The sequence below is a fragment of the Mus caroli genome, chromosome 18 (genome assembly GCF_900094665.2).
Source record: "Mus caroli chromosome 18, CAROLI_EIJ_v1.1, whole genome shotgun sequence".
NCBI lineage: Eukaryota > Metazoa > Chordata > Mammalia > Rodentia > Muridae > Mus > Mus caroli.
Window position 1 is genome coordinate 30257431 of NC_034587.1, and position 24422 is coordinate 30281852.

The 24422-nt window shown below is 40.4% G+C and overlaps 1 protein-coding gene and 1 long non-coding RNA gene across 6 annotated transcripts in view; one reads left to right on the top strand and one right to left on the bottom strand.

The window, feature by feature from the left end:
• Positions 1-212: 212 nt before the first annotated feature.
• Positions 213-24411, bottom strand: LOC110284638. The gene is made up of 3 exons (XR_002376967.2): positions 24019-24411; positions 8268-8350; positions 213-1129 (listed from the first exon to the last, which is right to left on the bottom strand). It is a non-coding gene; the product is annotated as an uncharacterized LOC110284638 (long non-coding RNA).
• Positions 9296-24422, top strand: part of Camk4 (calcium/calmodulin dependent protein kinase IV) — a 231826-nt gene continuing 216699 nt past the window's right edge. The window contains exons 1-3 of one of the 5 annotated variants that reach the window (XM_021150442.2): positions 9296-9368; positions 22088-22179; positions 23694-23761. Coding sequence is in view for 1 of the 5 variants with exons in the window: in XM_029472049.1 (XP_029327909.1) it covers positions 23975-23998 (24 nt within the window). In the remaining 4 variants the exon portion in view is untranslated. Of the gene's footprint in view, positions 9369-20034; positions 20085-22087; positions 22180-23679; positions 23762-23918; positions 23999-24064; positions 24145-24422 lie in introns of those variants that run through there. The other 4 variants (XM_021150440.2, XM_029472051.1, XM_029472049.1 and 1 more) reach the window with 4 other exon arrangements.

The following is a 24422-nucleotide window of genomic DNA, read 5'->3' on the forward strand; positions in this document are numbered from 1 at the left end:
CCATATAAAGGGATAGAGCTTAGGGGTAGCTTCAGGATGGGTTAGCTTCAGAGATGTCATCTAAGGGTTTTTAGCAAGGCAGAGAGGGACTGGAGGAGAAGGGCAAAGCTTGCTGGTGCCTCGTTAGCCGTGCTCAGGGCTGGTAGAGCCCTTCATGGGCTTCTTGATTTCTCATTGGATTAATCAAGCACATGATGGGGTAGGATAAATTAAAGCAGACATAACTTTTATTTTTATTAATTGAATTGCTTATCTTTAATTGATAAGTAAGATTAATTAAAACTGTACATGATAATGAGGTACTAATGTGTGTGGTATATTAGTATGATGTTTGCCAGGTTATATGTATGCATCTCCTGAACTGTTTACCATTCCAAACATTAATATATTCTATTGTAACTTTTAAAATGTATATAGCATATAATTGTTACCTATAGTCTTCTTACCACGCACTAGGCAGTATGAACTTCTTGTTCCTATATAACTATGATTTAGCATCTGTTAACCTTTCCCCATCCTCCTGTCCCATCTGTCCCTCTTACCACTGATAATCACTATCCCATCCCCATTCTGAGGAGGTCTTCTTCAGGGTTGAGTAAGACAGTATGGTGCTTGTCTTTTTGCCTTTCTGTGCCTACTCCACTCATGCCTTTTAATATGAGTCCTAGTCCCACCCATGTTACTACAAATGAAATCATTCCATTCTCTTGATAGCAGAAGAGTTAGCATTTGCCTTAGCATTCACATGGACCAAGCTGGTCTCAGAAGACCTGGTGATCCAGAAAGGCTCCTGGGTGCTGGAAAGGTAGGTGCACAACTCCCCATCCAAGGATCCACGTTGGTTTGTGAGCTGGGAGTAGCAACCAGCATTGTTTCTGAGCATTTTACTTTTACAGACATGTCAAATACTGTGATTATATTTTCTAAAACTTTCTAAATAACAATGACATGTGGATGATACAGCAGGAGTGGCCTTGGCAGGGAGGTTGCTGCAAGTGTTATGAAGAATCAGTTTCCTCCCAGATTGCCACAGTCCACCTCCCAGGGAAGCTCCTTTTCTTCTTCTTCTTTTTTTTTTCTTTTCAATTGAAGATTATATTATCTTATACACAATGTTCCCAAAATTTGACTAGAAAAATTGCAGAAATTATCAATCATTTCAGCAAAGTGTTATGGTACAAAATTGACTTACAAAACTTACCAGTCTTAATACACATGAGTAACAAGCATGCTGAGAACAAAATCATGGGCACACTCCTCTTCCCAGTTTCTCAGATAAAATAAAATATTTAGAATATACATAAGCAAAAGAGGTTAAAAAAACCCTCCACAATGAAAACTTTATATGTGTGAAGAAAGAGATTAAGGAACACACTGGAATTTGAAGACCTCTCAAGCATAAAGTTTGGTAGAATTAACCTTGTGAAAAAAAGACCTTCCTACCGAAACAATTTACTGATTCAATGAAATCACAATCAACATCCTCATCTCATTCTTCACATAAATAGAAATAAAATCCTCAATCTGATATGGAACAACAAAAGACCCAGAATAGCCAATTAGTCCTAGATAAGTGTTTGTTTCTATGAATTCTGCTCATTTTAAGCGCATCTGTCTAAGACCCCAACTTTTATATATCTGTTTCTATTGAGTCAGTTTTGTCCGATATTTGAATGGGTACTCCAGCTTGTTTCTTGGGACCTTTTGCTTGGAAAATTGTTTTCCAACCTTTTATGCTGAGGTAGTGTCTGTCTTTGTCACTGAGGTGTATTTCATGTATGCAGAAAAATGCTGGGTCCTGATATCCAGTCTATTAGTCTGTGTCTTTTTATTGGGGAGTTGAGTCCATTGATGTTAAGAGATATTAAGAAGTGATTGCTACTCCCTGTTATTTTTGTTGTTAGAGGTAAAATTATGTTTGTGTGGCTATCTTTTTTTGGGTTTGCTGAAAGATTACTTTCTTGCTTTTTCTAGAGCATAGTTTATCCATATATTATGGGAGTTTTCCATCTATTATCCTTTGTAGGGCTGGATTTGTGGAAAGATATTGTGTAAATTTGTTTTGTTGTGGAATATCTTGGTTTCTTTGTCTATGGTAATTGAGAGTTTTGCTGGGTACAGTAGTCTAGGCTGGCATTTATGTTCTCTTAGAGTCTGTATGACATCTGCCCAGGATCTTCTAGCTTTCATAGTCTCTGGTGAGAAGTCTGGTGTAATTCTGATAGGTCTGCCTTTATATGTTACTTGACCTTTTTCCCCTTACTGCTTTTAATATTCTTTCTTTGTTTTGTGCATTTGGTGTTTTGATTATTATGTGATGGGAGGAATTTCTTTTCTGGTCCAGTCTATTTGGAGTTCTGTAGGTTTCTTGTATGTTCATGGGCATCTCTTTCTTTAGGTTAGGGAATTTTTCTTCTATAATTTTGTTGAAGATATTTACTGGCCCTTTGAGTTGGGAATCTTTGCTCTCTTCTATACCTATGAGCCTTAGGTTTGGTTTTCTCATTGTGTCCAGGGTTTCCTGGATGTTTTGGGTTAGGAGACTTTTGCATTTTGCATTTTCTTTGACTGTTGTGTCAATGTTTTCTATAGTATCTTCTGCACCTGAGATTCTCTCTTCTATCTCTTGTATTCTGTTGGTGAGACTTGCATCTATGACTCCTGATCTCTTTCCTAGGTTTCCTATCTCCAGGGTTGTCTCCTTTTGTGATTTCTTTATTGTTTCTATTTCCATTTTTTGATCTTGGGTGTTTTTGTTCTTATCCTTTGCCTGTTTGATTGTGTTGTCCTGTAATTCTTTAAGGGATTTTTGTGTTTCCTTTTTAAGGGCTTCTACCTATTTACCTGTGTTCTCCTTTTTTTTTTTTTTTCTTTAAGGGAGTTACTTATGTCTTTCTTAAAGTCCTCTATCATTGTCATGAGAAGTGATTTTTAGATCCAAGTTTTGCTTTTCTGGGTGATGGTTTATCCAGGACTTGCTATGATGGGAGAATTGGGTTCTGATAATTCAAAGTAACCTTGGTTTCTGTTGCTTATGTTCTTAGGCTTGCCTCCTGCCAACTGGTTCTCGCTAGTGCTACCTGCCCTGGCTATATCTGACTGGAGCCTGTCCTTCCTGAGGTCCTGGGTGTGTCCCAGCTCCTGGGAGTAAAGCTGCCTCTGGAATCCTGAGTTTCTGTTGTGACCAAGCCCCTGGGATCCTGGGTGTGTTAAAGTGCCTGAAAGTGGAGCTTCCTCTGGGTGTTATGGGACTGGCTGCAGAGATCAGGCCCACGGTCTGCTCAGGGTTCCAGCCCAGGCCAGTGGTCGGGCGGAGTTCCTGTGACTCAGGATCTCGCTGGTCCCAGTTACTCCTGGTGGTGTTGGGACAGATTTTGTGTCCTCCTCACCTCTGATCCTATGATCCTGGGCTTGTTAGAGTGCCTGGGAGTGGAGCTTCCTCTGGATGTTGTGGAACTGGCTGCAGAGATCAGGCCCAAGGTCTCCCAGGGAACCTCCTTAACACAGAAAGTAAATAACAAAATAGTTTCAGGAAGTCCCTGAAACTAGTCAGACTCACAAGACTCCTCCCTCTGAAAAGTAGATGGTAAAGACTGCTGAGAGTCACTATCAGAAAAGGCAACGTGAAAAGAAAACTCTGAGACCAGGCCAGTGCCTTGGAGAAGCAGAAGCCAGCTGAGCTGTCGTCTGGAAGAGGTTTCCTCAGGAAAAGTCTTGTCACACAACAAATAGATGATTAAGTGGGCTTAGGGTATCATATGATTTTTTTCAACATCTGTTGTTTGATAATAGCATTTAGTGTGGGCGATGTAGTCTTGTGCAGTTCAAAATTTGTTAAAAGGTAGATCTCACATTATGTATTCTTGCTGTGAACAATGAACTTGAAAACCAGAGAAATAAAAGAAACTAAATATTGGTTCTGTTAGGTTGACTGTTCTGATAGGATCTTGTGTTTTCATGTTACCAAATTTACCCAGATGAGCACATTTGATATGTGGAGCTTTTTTTTTTTAAACCTATCAATGGAATTGCCCTAACAACAAACAAACAAACAAACAAACAAATGTAATTAGCACTCCATGTCACTGAGATAACCCAAAATGGCCCTTTTAAGCGATAGGATACTTCTAGGAATGTGATAAATTTTTTCTTTAAAGGATGAGTTAGTGATTTTAAATTCCCAGGTTCATTAGCAATTTCATACATAATATTTAAAATGATTTTGTATATAGCTGCAGTACCTATTTCATTAAAAACACTGTGCTGACATTTTGCTACTGCACTGCTTCAAATCAAAACTGGATTATGTGGTTCACAGCTCCATTTTTTTTTATAAGATTCAGGGTCTTTTAATGTGGCCTTACTTCTCCACTAACCACTACATATTCAGATTACATGTGAGAACTGTTACAATAAACAGACGGAAATGACTTCAGGAGGCAAGAGATGCAAAACTTCAACAATTCAGAGGAGACCAGGAGGCTGGTGAAGAGGTTAATGTTTTGTTTTCAGAAACCCAGGGATCAGAGAGTGACCCAAGTGACAGTGCCACTTCTGTGCCCACGCATCTGCCAGCCAAGCAGACTGCGCAAGCAGCAAGGGCACTATGCCCTCACCCTGACTAAAGGGACCTGTGAACACTTGTACACAGTCTTATCATGAGAAGAAAAGATTAATTAGTTCTGTTTTCTCAGGACATTTACTTCATTAAATGTATTTGATGAATGATAGCAATGAGCCAAAAAAATTCATGAATTTTTTTTGTAATAAAAACATGTCAATTTAATAAAGCAATTTCCTTATGTGTTAGTAAAGATACCTTAGCACTTGGTAGAAGCTGGGATATTTCCTGAAATGAGACGAGCTTTCAGGAAGAGAGAGTCTTGACCTTCCAGTACGTCCCAGAATAGAACTGTCTGCCCTAATCGTGAACTATGAAGGCAGAATCCAGCGTTGTTAACCTACTTTGTGACCGAGGTTCTGGTGGGAAAGAAAGTGGGTCAGGAATGCCCTGTATTCATTTCAGGCTTGGCAGTTACTTCCGGGATTATAATTGCCTGCCTGACTGCCTGGTGCTCCTTCCATTCCTTCACACCTAGCAACTCTACTAGAAAATAAGTGGCTTGTTGCAGGCTGAAGTAACTGTTCCAAAAAAAAAAAAAAAAAAACAGGGAGGCCTCCTCTGCTGTTGGTTGCAGACTGTCTCTAGAATTACAACCATTATCACCTAGTTTTAGTCATTTTCTCTTACAGCTTCAAAACCTGTGTCTGTCATCAGTATGCAATGGATTTGCTTTTCTGGGCAGTGATTGGGTTTGTACAGTGTATAAAATGTGCCTTGTCCAATATGAACATTCTAGCTTCTCATTTGAAGAGTATTTCTTAATAACAGAGATGAGTCTCTCTCGCAGGCGCACTCTCTCTCTCCCTTTCTTTCCTTTCTTCTTCCCTCCCTTCTTCCATCCTTTCTTCCTTTCTTTCCTCTTTTACTTCTTTTCTTCTCCTCCCTCTCCCCCTTCCCCTCCCCCTCCTCCTCCTTCTTTTTCTTCTTCTTCTTCTTCTTCTTCTTCTTCTTCTTCTTCTCTCTCTCTCTCTCTCTCTCTCTCTCTCTCTCTCTCTCTCTCTCTCATAAAATTGGAGTGCATTGGTCTACTAGCTTAAGCAAGAACTTACAAATATCCTTTGATATTACTTAATATTTGCCATAAATTTGACTTTATTCTTTCTCTTGTTTCTCTTGGTGTGATCAAGTTCCCTTTCTCTTTTTTTCATGCCTGTGTGTGTGTGTGTGTGTGTGTGTGTGTGTGTGCGCACGTGTGCACACTTGATACTGTGTGGAGGGGTTGGTGCTCATGCCACAACACACTGTGTGCTCACAGGACAACTTCCAGAGCTGTTCTTCACTTTCCATTTGTTTGAGTCAGATGGAGCAACTCTCATTTTTCACTTTAGACACCAGGCTAGCGGCTGATAATCTTCCAGGGGTTCACCTGTCTGCATCTTACTGTACAAGCCCTGGGATTATGGGTATAGGGCTGTATGCCGCCTTATGTGAGTTGTGAACCCAGGTCTTTATGTGTGTACTGTGGCCTTTGCTTTACCCATGCAGTCTTTCCCCATAGCGCCTTATTTATTTATTTATTTATTTATTTATTTATTTATTTATTTATAAATCTTCAGCTGGATTCTCACTATTTTCCTAGTCTGGGCTGAACTGGTGGTACTTTCAGCTCTGGCTGCCCAGTAGCAGAAATGGTACACATAGGTTTGTATGCCATTGGCTGGCTTCAATTACTCTTTATTCTTTTTTTTCCTTTTGATTGCTTGAAAATTTAACTTCACTGAAATTTATTCATTCTACTATAAGTTAGCTTGCTATTTGAAATTCAAATTCCCACACAGAACATGAAAACAAAGCATAAAAGACTTTGTTGTGGCGACTGCTAGTGTCTGTCGGGTTCTCCCCCTCTCTGCAGGACACAGAATGCAGATCTTGGAGGGAGCAGAAGGTATAAAAGTACAACTGCCCCTGTTTTCTTCTTGATGGGTCACTTTCCAATGTCAACCAGGAAAACACTGATTGAAAATGACACTGTACTCAGCCAGCCTGTGCTGTCTGACCTTCCTCTTGTCCGTGGATGGACGTACCATGCTGGAGGTTGAACAGCCATGTTGAGATCATGCTATCAAAATCCACAAGAAAGGGGACAGAGCAGAATAGAGCGGTGTAGTCCCAGTTGGCACTCCGGAGCTGTGTTGGATTGTTGGCTTTCAGAGTCCTGTAACAGAAAAACCATATGCCCCTGTGTGGTCAGAATTCTCGATGGTGTAGATAGATACAATCATGATGGAAGTACTTTGCCCAGGGCACATCCAGCTGGTGGCCGTCATTAGACAGTGTTGCGGATGGCGCAGGTCCCTTCCTCTTGCTAAACGCTAATGAGAACCCTTTGACTTCTCTTCCTCTTATTGACCGCTCAGGACTTTGGTGAAGATTATTTTATCTGATTTCAGAGAATAATTTTATTTCCAAGCCCTTTATTACCTCAAATCACTCTGACTCCCTGCATGCAGGTATGGGGCTGCAAAGCTCATCTCTGTCCATCTTTCCTGTTCTTTGCCCTTCTTTAGGTTAAGATTTCAATTCGGACTCATTTATTTGGATAACGTTCTTTTTTGAGTAGTCTCCTGAGGTAAGGTCTGAGCTGATAGCACCTGTGCATTCTTGCTGATTGGGTCGTAGCTCTTTTCTGTGAGTAGCCTGCAGATGGTGTTTAGATGTCATCTCATTCCCAAGATGGTAGAAAAGTAATCTGATGCCAGTTTCTTTTTTCCTGCATAGCTAATTCTGTTTTGAAGCGTTTGTTGGCAAAAATGCAGGTGTTGCCTTTTTACAAGTCCTGCAGACTCTGAGTCAGCTTGCAGTATTTCATTTGCAGCACCAATGTTTTCCGAATCTAGAGAATTCCCCTTTAGTGTACAATTATGGCCTATCACTTCTCTCCTCTGATCTCCTATCATGTGATATTCAGACTTTGTGTTTTCTAAATTGCTTTTATCTTCCCTTAAGATTTCTATCTTTTTATTTTCGGGTCCTATGATTTGAAGCATCCCTGCATTTGGAGATCCCATGACAATATTGCAATTGTCAATGGTGCTTATTTTGTTCATCTAGTTCCTCCTCTCTAAATTAAAAGGCCTGTCTTTCATTCCTAGAAAGTACCTTCTATTACTGTTCAGTGCTCTTAGTGTTTTCTTGGTTTTTCTTGTTTTCTTCCACAGCCTGACTTCACCAACCCCAGGCCTCCCCCTTTCTTAGCTGCCCCTTCTTGCTCTTCCTTCATCTGGCACTGGGCTCCTGGAAAGGATGGATTTTCTTGGGCACTATGACTATCACATAACCAAAACATGGTGGACACATGACATCTTGTGTTCTTGGGAGTTAGGGAAAGGCAGATACAGTTCTACTTAAAGGAAGCCTTTCACCTCCCCATTTTGAACTACTTAGGTAGCTTTGAATCAACGGAACTGGAAATGAAACTTTAGTGAGCATCCATTTCAGGACCTATTCTATGGAATTTATACAAATTTTTGTTGATATAAATACCATCCTCTCTATTTTACAAAAATGGAATTAGTAAATTTTCCTAAGCTTCCATTAGGGAGTAACAGAAACAACATGTAAAAATCAGGCAGGATTTTCCCATGGTGGTAGTTCTCAAACACTATGCTATTTATCACACACAGGATGAGTAACCAATACACACAAAGGGATGAAGAGTAAACCTCTCCTCCCAAATTTCAGGGCTTGGGTCATCTCCTGAGGACTGTCCTCCCCAGTCATCAGGCTCTGTAGGCAAGAGGAGAAAGAATCTTGCACCCATCATTTCATACAGGCAGAGTGGAGGGTTTTGTACATATTTACTCACATGAAGTTACCTCACTACCCAGCCATCAACTGGACCAGGATAAAATATTCTGAATAGTCAAGACAAGGATATGAATTCATAAGGGCCCTTTGAATATCATCTTCTTTTTTTTTTTTAATTTTTTTTTTAATTTTTTTAAAGATTTATTTATTTATTATATGTAAGTACACTGTAGCTGTCTTCAGACACTCCAGAAGAGGGCGCCAGATCTCGTTGCGGATGGTTGTGAGCCACCATGTGGTTGCTGGGACTTGAACTCTGGACCTTCGGAAGAGCAGTCGGGTGCTCTTACCCACTGAGCCATCTCACCAGCCCGAATATCATCTTCTTGACAACGGTGAAGACCATTGTATTCCCAATATTCAAAACACGACAGAGATTATCTTAGCAGCTCAGCTGATAATGAATAAATTACAGTAGACAAAGGGTGCCTGAAAGTAATCATCAGAAAGCTCAAAGACACAAGATGCTGTCTTCACACTCCAGTCCTAAGAGTGGGCCATCTCGAGATTGCTGCCCACTTAGAACAGGGCCAGGGCTGCTTGTCTCCATCCTCTGTGCTACGAGTTTACAATATTTAAAGCACAAGACTTTAGTTTCTTACAGAGCAATTGAGAGGAACACTGCATCCATAGAAGAACTAGAGAGCTGTATGAGCGCATAAGAGTCATGGTGATCAGGAGAAAACGAAGGGAGAGATGAAGACCATGAAAAGTGAGTATGGAGTGGCAGCCATGCTCCACAGTGAAGGAGGTATTGCTTAGCAACTAGAAGTTTCAGGATCGAAAATTCTCAATTCCATTGGGGAAAAGTACAAAGGTTGGTAAATGTAGGGTGGTGGATTTCTGAGAAGGTTGTTGTGATGAATAATCTGCTTTGCAAATACACTTGGTTTTTCTTCTACATTCACTGAAAACTTGGTCCCATCTCACTTCACAGGTAATAAGACAAATGCCTGAGCTAGCCAAACTGAGGACCGTCTTGTCCATCCCAAAATGGGTCTAGGGATCCAAAAGGGAAAGATTTTCCACCATTGTTCCACCTCTTGGTTCTGACTGGCTTTACTGACACGAGGATGTGTTCTCTGTTAAGGACTTTGAACCTGTGTAACTACTAAGCAAAGCATTGAAGGGATTCTAAGTACACCTTTCTACCTCCCCTTCTTGATTTTTACCTGGTCTGATGTTCCTCATGCATTTGCATTTAGCTTTGTAATGTCGAGCTTTTAGTTTAGTTTTGTTTTGTTTTTAATCTGTCCAATTATATTTTGGCTCAACTTTCATCATGAACTTGAAGGTAACACCACTTAGACATGATTATCTAGGAATGTGAAGTATTCAATAAAACTCAATTCTCAAACTATGGCAGCTTGGAGTGTGGAAAAAAAAACTGAATTAAATAAATAGTCCAAATTTAAAATAGTAAGCTGAAAACTACCTTAAGTCCAGTGCTTTTTCAAATAAAAGCACAGGAAGGAGCATGCGTGTTATAGCAAACACGTGAGGGCTGAAAGAGTTAACACTACTGCTGATCAGGGCGGCTGCTGCTGATCACTGACAGGCTGGTTGTCTCCTTAGGATTTACTGGCTGAGCCAGAGGACCCACACAGCTTCGTGGACTTGTGGCTTTTGCTAGTTCAAGGAGACATGGAAGAGGGAGCTTTTAGTTATTAATACGAATGGTATCCTATTCTGTTATTGATGTGATGAAACATGTATTGGAACTCTCCAATGTGCTATGTGTAGGTAGATCTCATTCATTTAAATGTGCCATGAATTATATTCTACCCACACTGTGCATCAGTGGGCACTAATATGGGTGATAGTTGTAAGTGGCCTTGAAATCTGTGAATGTATTTTTGAAAATATGCTGCTAGAGGCAAAGTTGCAATGCCAAGGAAATTTGAGATTTAAAATGTCTACCTCCTCGGTGCCTTTCTCAAATACTTCCTCGAAAAGACTCTTGTCTGCTGGCTGTGAATACTGTGGTTTCCCTATTATTATTCTTAAATGAGACAGTTTATGCCATCTAGAAGTGGAAACACATACATAGATGAACAGACAGATACAGATGCAGACAGACCAACAGACACACACTCAGAGACAAACACATACAGAGGTAGAAAGACTCACACACATAGAGACTGACAGACATACACAGAGGGAGGGAGGGAGGGAGGCAGGCAGGCAGGCAGGCAGGTATGTTGAGCACGGACACACACACACACACACACACACACACACACACAGAGTTACTGCTATGAATGAATATCCTTTCCACATTTATTGACTTCTCCTTTGAGAGTTGCCATCTGACATCTTTTACTCATTTTAACATCAAGTTCTTTGTCTTTGCCTAAGTCATAGTGGGCTTTATACATTATAGTTATTAATACCTTGCTTGCTAGACATGGTATTTATCCTGCGCTGTGGTAATTTATCTCTGCCACTTAGATTTTATCCTTTCTGTTCTCCAAAATATAGAGAAGCTTTAAAGCTACTTAGGTAATATCTATTATTTGTAATAAATACAATTTATTACAAATTGTCTATCCTTCAGTGGTCTAGTCTTGAATTCTTAAGATCCTTAGCCCATGGCTTTAGAAGGTAGGCTGCTAACACATTTACATTTTTGCCTAATGCTTTGAAATCATCAAACCTGTCTTAGTAGATGATATGAGGTATAGGTACTTTATTGTTCTTTTAAATATTGATAGCTACTTTTCTTACAGTTTAATGATTAACCATTTTTCCTTTTCTTTCTTTCTTTTTTTTTTTTTTTTTTTGTCTTTTCGAGACAGAGTTTCTCTGTATAGCCCTGGCTGTCCTGGAACTCACTTTGTAGACCAGGCTGGCCTCAAACTCAGAAATCCACCTGCCTCTGCCTCCCAAGTGCTAGAATTAAAGGCGTGTACCACCACTGCTCAGCCTCGATTAACCATTTTTCTTACTTGTTAGACCAAATTGATCATAAAGTCTTATATACACACAAGTCTCTTATGTATTCTATTCAGTTTTACAGATTTGTTTTCCTATTTAAACTCAATAGGGTTAATTACATAGATCTCATAGCATGTACACACACATAAAATTACAGCTCTTGCTCTGGAATGTCCCTCTTGGAATCCAGCCACCCATTGATTTTTTAGATTAGATTATTTTTTACTGTTGTGATGTCTTCTTGTTCATAAAGAAGAAGCTATTAGGCATAAATATATAAGTAAGTAGGTATAGAATTTCATTCTCTGAGTATCTTATATTTTTATGATCTCCATTTTCTTGCTGGATGTTTAGAGAAAGATCATTTATTACTGTTGTCTCTTGTTTTTTTGTGTGCTTTTTCTGTGGCTTCATATGTCATCTTAACAGTGTGGCGGGCATCTTTTGTGTGCTTTTGTCTTAATTAGAATGCATGACAGATCTTACCATTAATTATGATGTTTTCTGTAGATTTTGTGTAAACACCTTTTATTGGATTGAAACTGTTTCCTTTTGGTCTTTGCTTGCTAATTACTTTTGAATCATTAAAAAAAAAAAACCCTGAATATAAACAAATGGGGTTTCTCCTCATTTTACTGACAATGATATTTTTGTTTAGTTTCTTAAGTATAATCAGGTGTTCTTTGAAAGCTTCAGTTACATAATTATTTTTTAACTGTATATTTCAAGACTTTTTCCCCTGTTTAACCAAACATCAGGGAGGAATTTATATATAATTGGAAAATGGAACCATAAAAGTCATTAAGGAAAAATTGGCGGATTGACTGTCCATTAATGAAGGAGGAAGGAGAGCAGTATTAGTTTAGATAGATGGTGGGTGAACAACATATCACAAAGCAAATGCTAAACCAGTGTGGTGATGTGTGAGTTGTGTCCAGTGTAGTAACTGCTTAGTGCAACAACACTCTGTTTTTAAAGGTTTTTACGTATTTTGTGTATGAGAATTTGCTTGCATGTATGTATATGTTCCACATTTTGCCTGGTGCTTACAGAGGCCAGAAGAGGGCTGTAGTTTCAAACTTTTGTTAGCCTTCATTGTGGCTGCTGGGAACTGAACCCTGGTACTTTGCAAGAGCACTAATGCTTTTAACTGCTGATCCGCCTCTCCAGCCCTAACGATATCCTATCTTTAGCCTCTTAATGTTCTGAAATGTTAAGTCACATCTGATTTTTTTTTTTTTTTTTTTTTTTGCAAATGCCAGTGATGGAGATAGCTCAAACTAGATTGTTGTAGTCTCATTAAGTTTCTGCTGATTTTGGTATGCTTATATACATTTATGTTCAAGGGATTATGTATTAATTCAATTGTGTCTCTCTTGTACACCTTGTGTTCTGTTAACAGAGTTATTTTATTCTCATCAAATGATTTACAAAGCTTCTCATATTTTTCCCTGTTCTGGAATAGCTTACATATGTCTAGTACGGGAAATATCCACTGCTTGAAGTTAGTTTGAAATTACCAGGACTTATGTTATTTTGAAAGAGCGTTGTTTTCATTGATTGTCATCATTTCAATATTAGTTGTCATAATAGATACTTCTCTGTGAAGTAATATACTTCATCTCTTGTTTTAAGTTTGCAACATAAAGACAACCACGCAGTTTTGTTTTGTTTTGTTTTGTTTTTTAAAAGAGCTCTTGCTCTGGAATGTCCCTCTTGGAATCCAGCCACCACGTTGTGAACAGCCCACTCACTGTCATCCTAGTGATCCCGAAACTGAACTCACTTAGCTTCCATCCACATGAATGAGCCCAATTAAGGTCCCAGATGACTGCAACTGCAGCCAAGTTCATTGATGCTTGGAGAAGTGCCCCACTGAGCCCAATCATGAGAGAGAGACAACAGTTATTTTAGGCCCTTAGCAGTAGAGTAACTTGTTATGCAATGGAAGTGTAACCATAACATGTCACAATATTCCAGGAGCCACCAAACTCTATTCAGTTGGATAGTTATTGTTATCTAAGTGGTGGGTGATACAGTTCTAAAGTTACCACCTCAGAGCCTGTTTCCCTGGGTCACTTTCTGTTAACTGTTTACAATCAAGTCTACCTTTGTCAAGGTAGAGAAGACAGAATATGCATGAGAAAAGACTCTTGAGCCCCAATCAGCACTGTGATCCCAGTAAAGAATGAACAAGGTGGGAAGAGCCATCCCTGAGGTCTAACTGAACCTTCCTGAGAGCTGCGGGGATGGAGGGTTCCTATAGAGTTGTGTGGAATTGAGGGGGGGTCTCTAAGCCCAGTCAATGGATGCAAGATCTTACCAGGGATTGGACTAAGTCTGACAGTCATCTAGACAGTGGACCTAGGTATCTCATGAGCCGTATTGTTAGCAAGTGTTAAGATCTCTCTCTCTCTCTCTTTCTCTCTCTCTCTCTCTTTCTCTATCTCTCTCACATTTTTAATCTTTTTTTTTACAGTCATTATCCCCATCCAGGTCTGCCCTCCAATTGTTCTTCATCCCATTCCTCTACCCCCATCTCCAAGAGGATGTCCCCTGCTCTCCACCTGACCAGGCCTCCCCACTCCCTGGGGCCTCACATCTTTCGAGGGTTAAGTGCATCATCTCTCACTGAGGCCAGACCAGGCAGGTCTCTGCTGTATATGTTTGTTTTTTTTTTTTTTTTTTTGGGGGGGGGGTGGTTTTTGGCTCATATCAGCTAGTTTATGCTGCTTGATTGGTGACTCAGTGTCTGAGTGATCTTGGTGTCTAGGTGTCCCTGCAGTTCTTTTAGACAGAAACAATTCTGGCTCATAGTTTTTAACTGTAGGATGGCAACCCCATCCCTCCACTTGATGCCCTGTCTTTCTGCTGGAGGTGGACTTTACAAGACTGTTGGTCTTCCTATGGGGTTGCCCTCCTCCTCAGCTTTTTCCAGCCTTTCCCTAACTCAACCACAGTGGTCCCCTGCTTCTGTCCATTGGTTGGGTGTAAGTACCTGCATCTGACCCATTCAGTTGCTTTTTGGGCCTTTCAGAGGGCAGGTATGCTAGGCTCCTGTCTGTAAGCATAGCATATCATGAGTAATATTACCAGGCCTTGGAGCCTCCCCTTGAGCTGGATCCCAAGCTAGGCTAATCACTGGACCTCCTTTCCCTCAGTGTTTTCTTCCTTTTTGTCCCTGCAGTTCTTTTAGACAGAAACAATTCTGGCTCATAGTTTTTAACTGTAGGATGGCAACCCCATCCCTCCACTCGATGCCCTGTCTTTCTGCTGGAGGTGGACTTTACAAGTTCCCTCTCCCCACTGTTGGGCATTTCATCTAAGGTACCCCTTTTGAGTCCTGAGCATCTCTCACCTCCCAGGTCTCTGGTACATTCTAGAGCCTCACCCCTCCCCAACCCCACCACCTCCTGAGGTTGCCTGTTTCCATTCTTTCTGCTGGGCTTCACTCCTGTTTCCCCCAATACCTGATCATGTTTCCCCTTTCCCCTGTCTTCTCTCCCACCCAGGTTCCTCCCTCCCTGTGCACCCCCCCCCATGGCTTTCTTCTCCCTCCCAAGTGGAATTGAGGAGTCATCACTTGGGCCCTTTGGCTTGTTAACCTTCATGAGTTCTGTGGATTGTGTCCTGGGTATTCTGTACATTTTTGGCTAGTATCCACTTATTAGTGAGCACATACTAAGCATTCCTTTTGAGTCTGAGTTACCTCACTCAGGATATTTTGGGTTACAGCTGTAGAGGGACACAGTCTATCAAGGCAAGGAAGATGTTACTTACAGTGGACAAGAGGGTGGCTGGTCACAGGGTATCTGCACTCAGGTCAGAGAGAAGCTGCTTAGCTTCTTGTTTGTGTGGATTCTATGTATCTTGTATTGGTCAGCAGAGACTGGTGTACGGGCTGCATGTCATGTTCCAAGAGGTACCTGTCTTGGATTTTAGACTATTCCATGGTCCTATGACCTCATTCCTCTGAAGGGTTCATGAAAACCTTAACCTGGTATTTCAGTCTTTCTTTCTTTCTTTCTTTCTTTCTTTCTTTCTTTCTTTCTTTCTTTCTTTCTTTCTTTCTTTCTTTCTTTCTTTCTTTCTTTCTTTCTTCTTTCTTTCTTTCTTTCTTTCTTTCTTTCTTTCTTTCTTCTTTCTTTCTTCTTTCTTTCTTTCTTTCTTTCTTTCTTTCTTTCTTTCTTTCTTTCTTCTCTTTTTCCTTCCTTCCTTCCTTCCTTCCTTCCTTCCTTCCTTCCTTCCTTCCTTCCTTCCTTCCTTCTCTCTCTCTCTCTCTCTCTCTTTCTTTCTTTCTTTTAGATTTAATGATGCTCTATGTATATGGGTGTTATGTGCATGCACGCCTGTGTACCACGTGTCGGCTGGTACACACAGAAGGCAGAAGATATAGGCTCCTTGTGGCTGGCACCACAGTTGTTTGTTAACCACTATTGTGAGCATTGTGACATGGGACCCAGGTGCTCTGGAGGAGCAGCTGGTGCTCTAAACCACTGAGTCATCTCTCCAGGCCCTGTTGAGTAAACAGCATTGTATGTGTTCCAGTATCCTCTGTTTTTAAGTTTTTTGGTATTTTTTTCTGTTTTCTTTCCAAAAGTGCTTTACATATTCTGGATGTGTAATCTTTATCAAGTATTTTTCTTGAGAATATTACCTCCCAGTTTGTGGCTTTGTTTCACTTTCTTAATTACATCTCTTTCTGTAAAATTTTTTTTAGAAAAAAAATACTCTAACTTTTAAATATTTCTCTTTTAGAGAATAGAGAGCCCGTTAAGGCATGTCTGAGATATCTCAAGCTTCAGGTGGTTCTGGGAGATAATTTTTTACCATTTCTTCCAGGAGTATTATTGTAGGTCTAACTATGGCACATAAGTTTATGATACATGTTAATTTGTGATACAAAGAAGATGTTGGGGCCCATTTTTCTGTGTTATTACTTTTTGGAAATACATGGTTTTGTCCACTTAATGCTTCAAATTATTTAAAAATGAATTAGTCATATCTATGTGTTTTAGAACTATTTTTTGTGCTAAGCTCTGTTTTCTGTCTTTAGATCTTTTCATTTCTGTAGCTTCACAGTAAGTCTTAAGTTAAATTGAGATTTACAACTTCATTCTCTTACAATATTGTGTTTTAGGATTCAGGAAGGGGGAACAGGTTTGCTACCAATATTGACTCTTCTCATCAATGATGTTGCCTTAACATTTATTTGTATCTTGTTTTATCTTTGTCAGAAAACCCTTGGTAGCATCAAGAACAGAGGAATTGAAAGCTTGAAGTGTTTGATAAATGTTCTTAAGCCTCTTTATTTGGAATGTATATGGAATATTTATATTCATATTATCATGGCCTTAGTACACAGAAGTATAAGTGACTTTTAAATTTTTATTACTTGTGTATGTGTGTGGTGTTTATGTGTTTGTGTCTTTGTGTGCCGTTGTGTGTGTAGATGCCTAAGAATTCCAGAATAGGACATCAGATCCCTTGGAGATGGATGGCTACAGGTGGTTGTGAGCCTCTTGATGTGGATGCTGGGGACAGAAGTTGGGTGTTTTGGAAGACCAGCAAATGCTCTTAACCACTGAGTCATCTCTCCAAAAGCCTAATGAGTTGTTTTCTACAGGTTTGTATGCTGTGACTTTGCCAAATTCAGTGATTAATTTTAGGATTCTGAATTAATTCAATATCTCGAAGAATTAAACTTTTTCTTTCTAAATATTTATTGTGTTTTGAATTTTCCTAAGGTAGAGATTTGGCTATTTTCTGACTGTTATTATTTAATCAATAGATTAAATGCCATCATTGCTATATAATTTGAATATAAAAAGTTAATAGATTTTTAAAGGTGTATTTCAGTTCCAAGAAGTCCAATAAGTCCCATAATCATCACAGTAACCTCACCGTCCACAAGTCCCCCCAGCCCCCTTTCCACTTGATCCCTCCCCCAAAATGGCCCACGAAAGTCACAAATCTGCATTCTGTGGTATTAGCTTAGATCTTTCTCAAATATTATGCACAAGGGATTGTATCTAGTATTTTATGCCATATTATGCTATCTTATCTATACTATAAATCATAAAATTCAATGTTAGAATTCTTTTTAACTGCATGTTGTCTCTAAATAAACTATACAGCCTTTCATAGTTATATTCGTGCTCAATTCTGATCTTTGTTCTATATACATATACACAATACATATCTGTATATCTATATCTCGACTTTAATATAATTTATTTAATTTTATCAAAACCACATTTCTTTGTCATGATAATCACCTGGGCATGAGTTCTTTCATACATAGTTTAGCCATATTTGAATTTCAATCTTGAAAGACATTTTGTGGGCTTTTCTATTTCTTTAAGTAGTCAAACATCTTCTAAGTTAAATTACATTTGAGAGTTCATTACTTTAGTTATTGGCCATATTTTTATTAGTTCTTTGAGACTTTTGCATACTGTGATTTGTTATTCTCCAGCCCCCAACCCTCCTATCCAGCTGCCCTTCCCTGCTCACCCAGTTTTGGCTGCAATAGTAGCACACACTTCATGTGGGCAACCATCTGCTTTCTGCTTTAAGTCCCACTCCACAGATGAAACTCACACCTGGCACCATTATTAGGCCAAGAACCTGTTCCTTGATACATGATAGGCTCTAAGGGGGACTTACTGCCATTCTTTGGCTAAGTGGGTATATATTTAATCAACTCCCAATGACCTACTCTTATATCCATATATCTCAAACTTCATTAGAGAAGTTTCTATTTGCAGTAGATAGTGATTAACACAGAAACTCACAACTGGCCAAAGTTCAGAGAATAAGGGACTGTGGCATGCTTAATCCTAAACAGGCATATACATCATATGACCCTCTCTGAAAGGCTCTGTTGAGGTTTGGTCTGTTGCCATGTATTGTAATGCTAAATTCTCTACCTGAGGGTCTAGCTGTCTATGAAAGAATGCTCATGCTTACCAGCTTTTGCTGTGCAAACTTTGTTCCTTAATTTAAAACTATTTGATAAATAAAAATGGCTACAGCCAATTCCTGAAGGGATTAGGGTAGGTGGGCTTTGAGTTACCTGTTTGGGGGGGTCACAGAGGGAGGAGAGAAGAAAGTACTGGGAGAGGAGGAAGCCACCATGAGTACATGGCCAAGAGAGGCAGCAAGTATTTGGGGTACTCTGTTGGGGGCGTTCTTCATTGGGGAAGAAGTCAGGCAACAGTTAGAAACATAGACTAAGGCTTACCCCCAGTAATTTTCAAAGCCAAAAAAAATAACTGTAGTCTGAGTCTCATTCATTCATCAGGTAGATAGGGATGTGTTTGAATTAGATCGACCACAAGGATCAAGAATCATTGCAGAAGAAGTAGGAAGGTTAAGCCACAATCACAATCGCCAAAGACAACGGAGGCCTACAAGGGAAGCGTCTTCTGGAAGCAGGAGAATTGAACATACATTCAGTAGTGTGACATACACAAGACCCGTATGAACTCAAGATCCAATCCTACCATGAAGGTAGGAGGTTAGAGCAAAGTTCTACCCTTAGCTGAAGCACTATTTGTCATTGATAGCTGCTGTGAGGAGTCAGTCTTAATAGTGTAGCTCTTCACAACTGGAGAGATGACTCAGTGGTCAACAGAACTGCTGCTCTTCCAGAGGACCAGAGTTCAGGTCCTAGTACCCTATGTCAGCTTACAACTGACTAGAGACTGTAGCTCTAGTCTCAGAGGGATCCAGTGCCCTCTAATGGCCTCTGTGGGCACTGTATTCTGCAGTGCTTAGACATGACACGCAAAACACAAAATAAGATACACATAAAATAAAAAAGACATTTAGTTTTTCAAGAAATGTGTAGCCCCTGGTAAACTGACCAGACTCCAGTGGAAGGCCACACATGACAGTATATGGGCAGAACAAACTACAGCTGCATTTTTTAAAGGCTAAGCTATTTTTTGATGAGCAGCAATACATTTTTCTATCGCTACTTTCCTAAATTTCTAATATGGATACATTCAACACTTAACAAAAACATCTCCCAGTTTCAAGTTTGATACAGATGGTGTTATGTCTGCTGTTTAGTTTGTTGAGTTTCTTGGATCCTTAACTAATATTTCAAAAAATCTGATGGAATATTCAGGTTATAGTTTTGCCAAGTAGATTCCCTACCCTAGTCTTATGTCTTCTCATAAGACTAGGGTAAGAAATCACAGTATTGTCCAACCAACCAGGTTCTTGCAAATTCTTTCAGCGTCTTCTCTTTCCTTTTTCTGGGTTAGGTAATAACCATTTTTTTATTAGTTCTTTATTGTTGAATAAAAGCTAATCCAGAGTCTACTGCCTTGAAGCCACTGTATTCATTTGCCTCTCATGATTTCTGTGTACACAGAATTACCTTGAATGATCAACTATCTCATGGAATTATTTGGCTCAGTTCTCCCGTGAGTTTGTCCTCAGATGCTTGTTGTGGCTGCTGTCACCAATGTCTTGACTTGAGTTTGGAATCTACTCCTGGGGTAGCTTGCTTACTCAGCGGAAGAGCTGATCCTCTTTCAAGGGAAGTTTGCATGTGAGTGTCCTTTCTTCAGAATGAGCAAACAAAGGGAGGAAGACATCATCGTCTGGGCCTTTATGACCTACGCTTCCATCACCGTCTGTTTTTCAACTAGGCCAGCAGTGGCTCAGTGTGGGAGGGGAACTCAGACATGAACATAAGGAGGTGAAGTTCTCTGAGCTCTATCTTAGTCATTGGGCACTAGACCTATTGTGAAGACCACCCAGCCTTCTTTCTGTAAACTGCAAGTCTTCTTCCTTAGGCCCTTTTCATAAAACTTCTAAAAGTCAGATGACATATATCAGTTCTGAAATTTCAAATAATCCTTCTGAATAGTTTCCATTTCTCTGGTCAGAATCCCAGCTTTAGTCTCACTGTAACTGATTCCATTTTAATTATTTAAACGTTTTTATTTTCTGTTTTAAACCTTTCTTAGGATTAGTCTATGAATCATCTTGGAATTAATTTGTGTAATTTTACTATCAGCTCCAATTCACATTTTCCTATAGTTTTTAAGTGTCTAGCAATTTTTAAAAATTATATGTTGGATGTTATCAATAGTCATCTGCAAATATTCAAATTATATTATACATATAAAATTATTTCTTAATTCCTTCACCTAAACACACATTTAACTCAGTGTAACTTTTAAAAAATGATATATTTTATGCACATTGGTGTTTTTCCTGTAGGTGTGTCTGTGTGAGGGTGTTGGATCCCCTGGAACTGGAGTTACAGACAGATGTGAGCTGCCATGTGGGTGCTGGGGAATTGAATCCAGGTCCTCTGGAAGAGCAGCCAGTGCTCTTAACCTCTGAACTATCTCTCCTGCCCAGATTGGTTTAACTTACGCTCCAAACCATGCACATTTTCTTAGTCCTTTTGCTTGTTTGATTATCAATTTATTCCGACTTTATTGAAATTTAGCACACATTTCCACACTGTAAGAGATTAGCCTATTATTTTAGTTCAAGTATGTATAGACTGTAAATTTCTCCACCGTGGTCCATTCTTTCTGTAATTTTCTTCTGTTTCTACTATCCTGCTAGTGTAGAACTGTCTGTTGTCTGGTATTTTAAGATATGAAGACTGAAATTTACTCAAAAGGTTCTTCTGTGGGTGACATCATTTCCATTCCAACCCGTTAGGCTCTTACCTTGAACATTGCAGTAACTGTTATATGTAGTCCAGGAAACGTAGTTTTTATACACAGGAGAGTTATCAGAATGAGAAATTGTCCATTAGTGTGTTAGAGACACAGTAAATAGCTCCTTTATGTGAATGATGAATCTACTTAACAGTGGGCAATTCACGGAAATCACAAGGATTGGCCATGTTGCTCAGTGGTAGAGTGCTACACATGATGTGCAAGTTTTATTGTACTGCAAGAAAACAGAAATCAGGCTCCTTCCTTCCTTCCTTCCTTCCTTCCTTCCTTCCTTCCTTCCTTCCTTCCTTCCTTCCTTCCTTTCCTTCTTGCCTTCCTTCCTTCTTCCTTCTTTCTTTCTTTCCTCCCTCCCTCCCTCCAGCACACCAGCTATTGGTTTATCCCCAGTGGTTCTTGCTTGTTCTGTTTTCCAGTGAAGAACTGTCCAGTGTCTATGTGGATGGGAAATATGATGGGTATAAGACAATAAACTGTCAGCATCTTTTGAGATTATAGATTCCATACTGCTGATTTTCCAGAATTACACTTAATTTCTGTTTTGAATATGGCATCAGCTGTAGCATCTGACTAACACAAAATTGACCACTGTTCAGCATTTACAGAGTCAAATCTATTGCATTCTTTTAGGCTTTGGAGATGGTGTGTTTGGCGCCTGGCTCTAGGAGTGTCAGGGCCATGGAATGCCTTTAGACACTTCCATCCAATGTCTTGTTCTCTGTCTCCTGCTTCAAAGCCTTTCTTGAGCTCCTTTGGTAAGAATTAGATTTTTTTCTTATGATCTTTTCCTACTCCAAGTCTGTATTTCAGGTCTTCTGAGTCTGTTACTCTTTATACATATGTTCAAGATTGAGTTAACATTTTTTTATGCATTTATATTTCTTTTTTTTTTCATTTTAGCCAAGGCTTAGTAAAAATGATAAATTTCATGTATTTAATCCTTGTTTCACTTGATTTAAAATAACATCTTGTACTTTATGTTCATCTCTTTAAAATGAGAAAGAAGGCTTCATGGATTAAAGGAAATACATCACCTCCCCCTTGCTTCCCACAAGACGTCATCCCAAGACTTCCAGTGGATGCATGAGGCTACAGGTAGCTCTGAACTCTGACTAAACTCTGCTTTTCCCACACAACACACAATGATCTGTGATGGCTAGTAACAAACTCAGGAGGGTAGCATATGAAGGAGGAATGCATTGGGCAGAAGAGTGACTTGTATCCTGTTTAGGGTAGAATAGGCTCTCAGACTTTACTGTGCCATCTAGTAGAGTAGGGAATTGTTCATTTCTGGAATTTTCCATCTAATACTTCCACTCCAGTTTACTGCAGCTAACTGAAAACATTGGTAGCAAAACTGCAAACATGGGGATGATGATGATGATGATGATGCCTGCCCCCTCCCCCCACTGCCCCGGAAGTCTATCAAATGACCAATCTTGTACTAAAAGTAAATATAATTTCTATGGTCACCTCTGTACTACACATGGCTTCTTTCCCCAACCATTGTCTTTGAAAATGGCAAGAAAACAATGGGGTTACCATCTCTCCGATATGTGCTTGCTTTAGACCCAGGTTGTTAAATAATTTACAACAGACTCACATTTATAGCCACTGTTGCTTCTGAGGGGCTTGCTTCAATGAGCTGTGGTTTCAAATAGCCTAGCTACTACTTCATGGCCTCTTCCCAACCATCACTGCCAGCCAAGGGAAACTGACTTTGTGAGAGCAGGATTTAGACAGCATTAGTATCTTGTTTTGTTTATGATATTTTAATGTGTCACTAAAAAGCAATGCATTTTTAGTCTCTCACCAAGTATCCAGCATACACGGGACCTTGAGTGAACCATACATACATACATTTGCCACTTGTACAATATTGTATTTTGAGCATTTTCTCACCAACTCTTACTTCTGACTACAATTGGATTGTTTAGTTTTGGTATTGGAGAGTTCACCAGTACTATAATTAGCACTATCTAAAAAAATGAGAGGAAAAAATTGGAACTACTTGTGACTGATGCTTTCAGGAATGGAGACTTGCTGGGAATAGTTCAGAGCATATTGGAGAAAAGGTAGAAAAAACACCCTCATATCCCTGTAATATTAAATGGATAAATGGTCTAGAGTCATTTAGCCGCAAATTGGATGTGATACAGTAACTACCTTTATGCTTTATACTGTGATGTAGTAACTGTGGTGTGCACACCTACACACACACACACACACAGACACACACCTATACACACACACACACACACACACACACACACACACACACAGACACACACACACACACCACAATGACTGTTGTTTATCTTTGCTGAAATCCTAGAAGAAATAAAGCCCAAGGGTATCTTATTCAGCCAGTACTTAAAATCGCCATGGCAGTTGATGAGTGGACATTAGAATGCTTCTGATGGGGTACAGCTCACGGGAAGAAAAAGGCTCTAACTGTAGCAACCTTCTCTGTCAAGAATAGTGACAGGGCCTGCCTTAGGGCAGGTTTGCCTAGTTGGCTTCTCTGGAGCCTTTCTCTGAGTCTTTTCAGCTGCTGGTCTTCCGATGCTGAAATTGGACTAGACACAGCCAAGTGTGTGCCCTTTTAGGAGCTCCAACAGAGCCAGAGGCGACAAGACCACCAGCAGCGATGACAAATTGAAGACTTCAATCAAAGGTGAGTCAGGTCAGCATGGACCTAGGCCCTTTCCTTTCCTCCGGTGTGCACTGAGTTCCAGCAGAAGGCAGCCTGCCAGGAGCTGGCAACCACAGGATACCCTCCTCTATCATCCATATAAGCTTTGACATAGGGACCAACAAGGGGTGACTAGTTAGCTGGTGCAAGGTGGAAGGGAGGGACTCGCCCGCTTCGAGCCTCGCTCCAGGAAACATGAGTTGCGCCAACAATGACCAGGTCTCTTTCTCACCACGCACTTGGTGCTTTTCACTCCTGGTGCTCGCCTCCGACTGAGAGGTCTCCTTCTAAGCTGCCGGCTCCTGAGGGCGAGGAGGAAGATGCACGCCGGGGGTCCTAGTGGCTTCCCCAGGCAGATGCTTTAGGTGGCCCTGCGGCAGCCTCAGCCTGGAAGGGAGAACAGCACAGGGAGGGGGCTGGCAGGGCAGGCGGGAGGGAGGCACGGAGGTGGGGCGGCGAGAGCGAGGGGGAGGGCGCCTGAGCTCTGCGGTTCCCTGCCTGGTCTCTGCCGGCTGGCGGTGGCTCCGGGTTCCCCTGCGCCGGTGCTCACGGTCTCGGGCATCTCCGCCCGCCCTCGCTCCCGAGCGCGGAGGCGAGCCGCAGCCCGGCGCGGCGGTGGGCGTGTGCGCGCTGAAGGACGCCT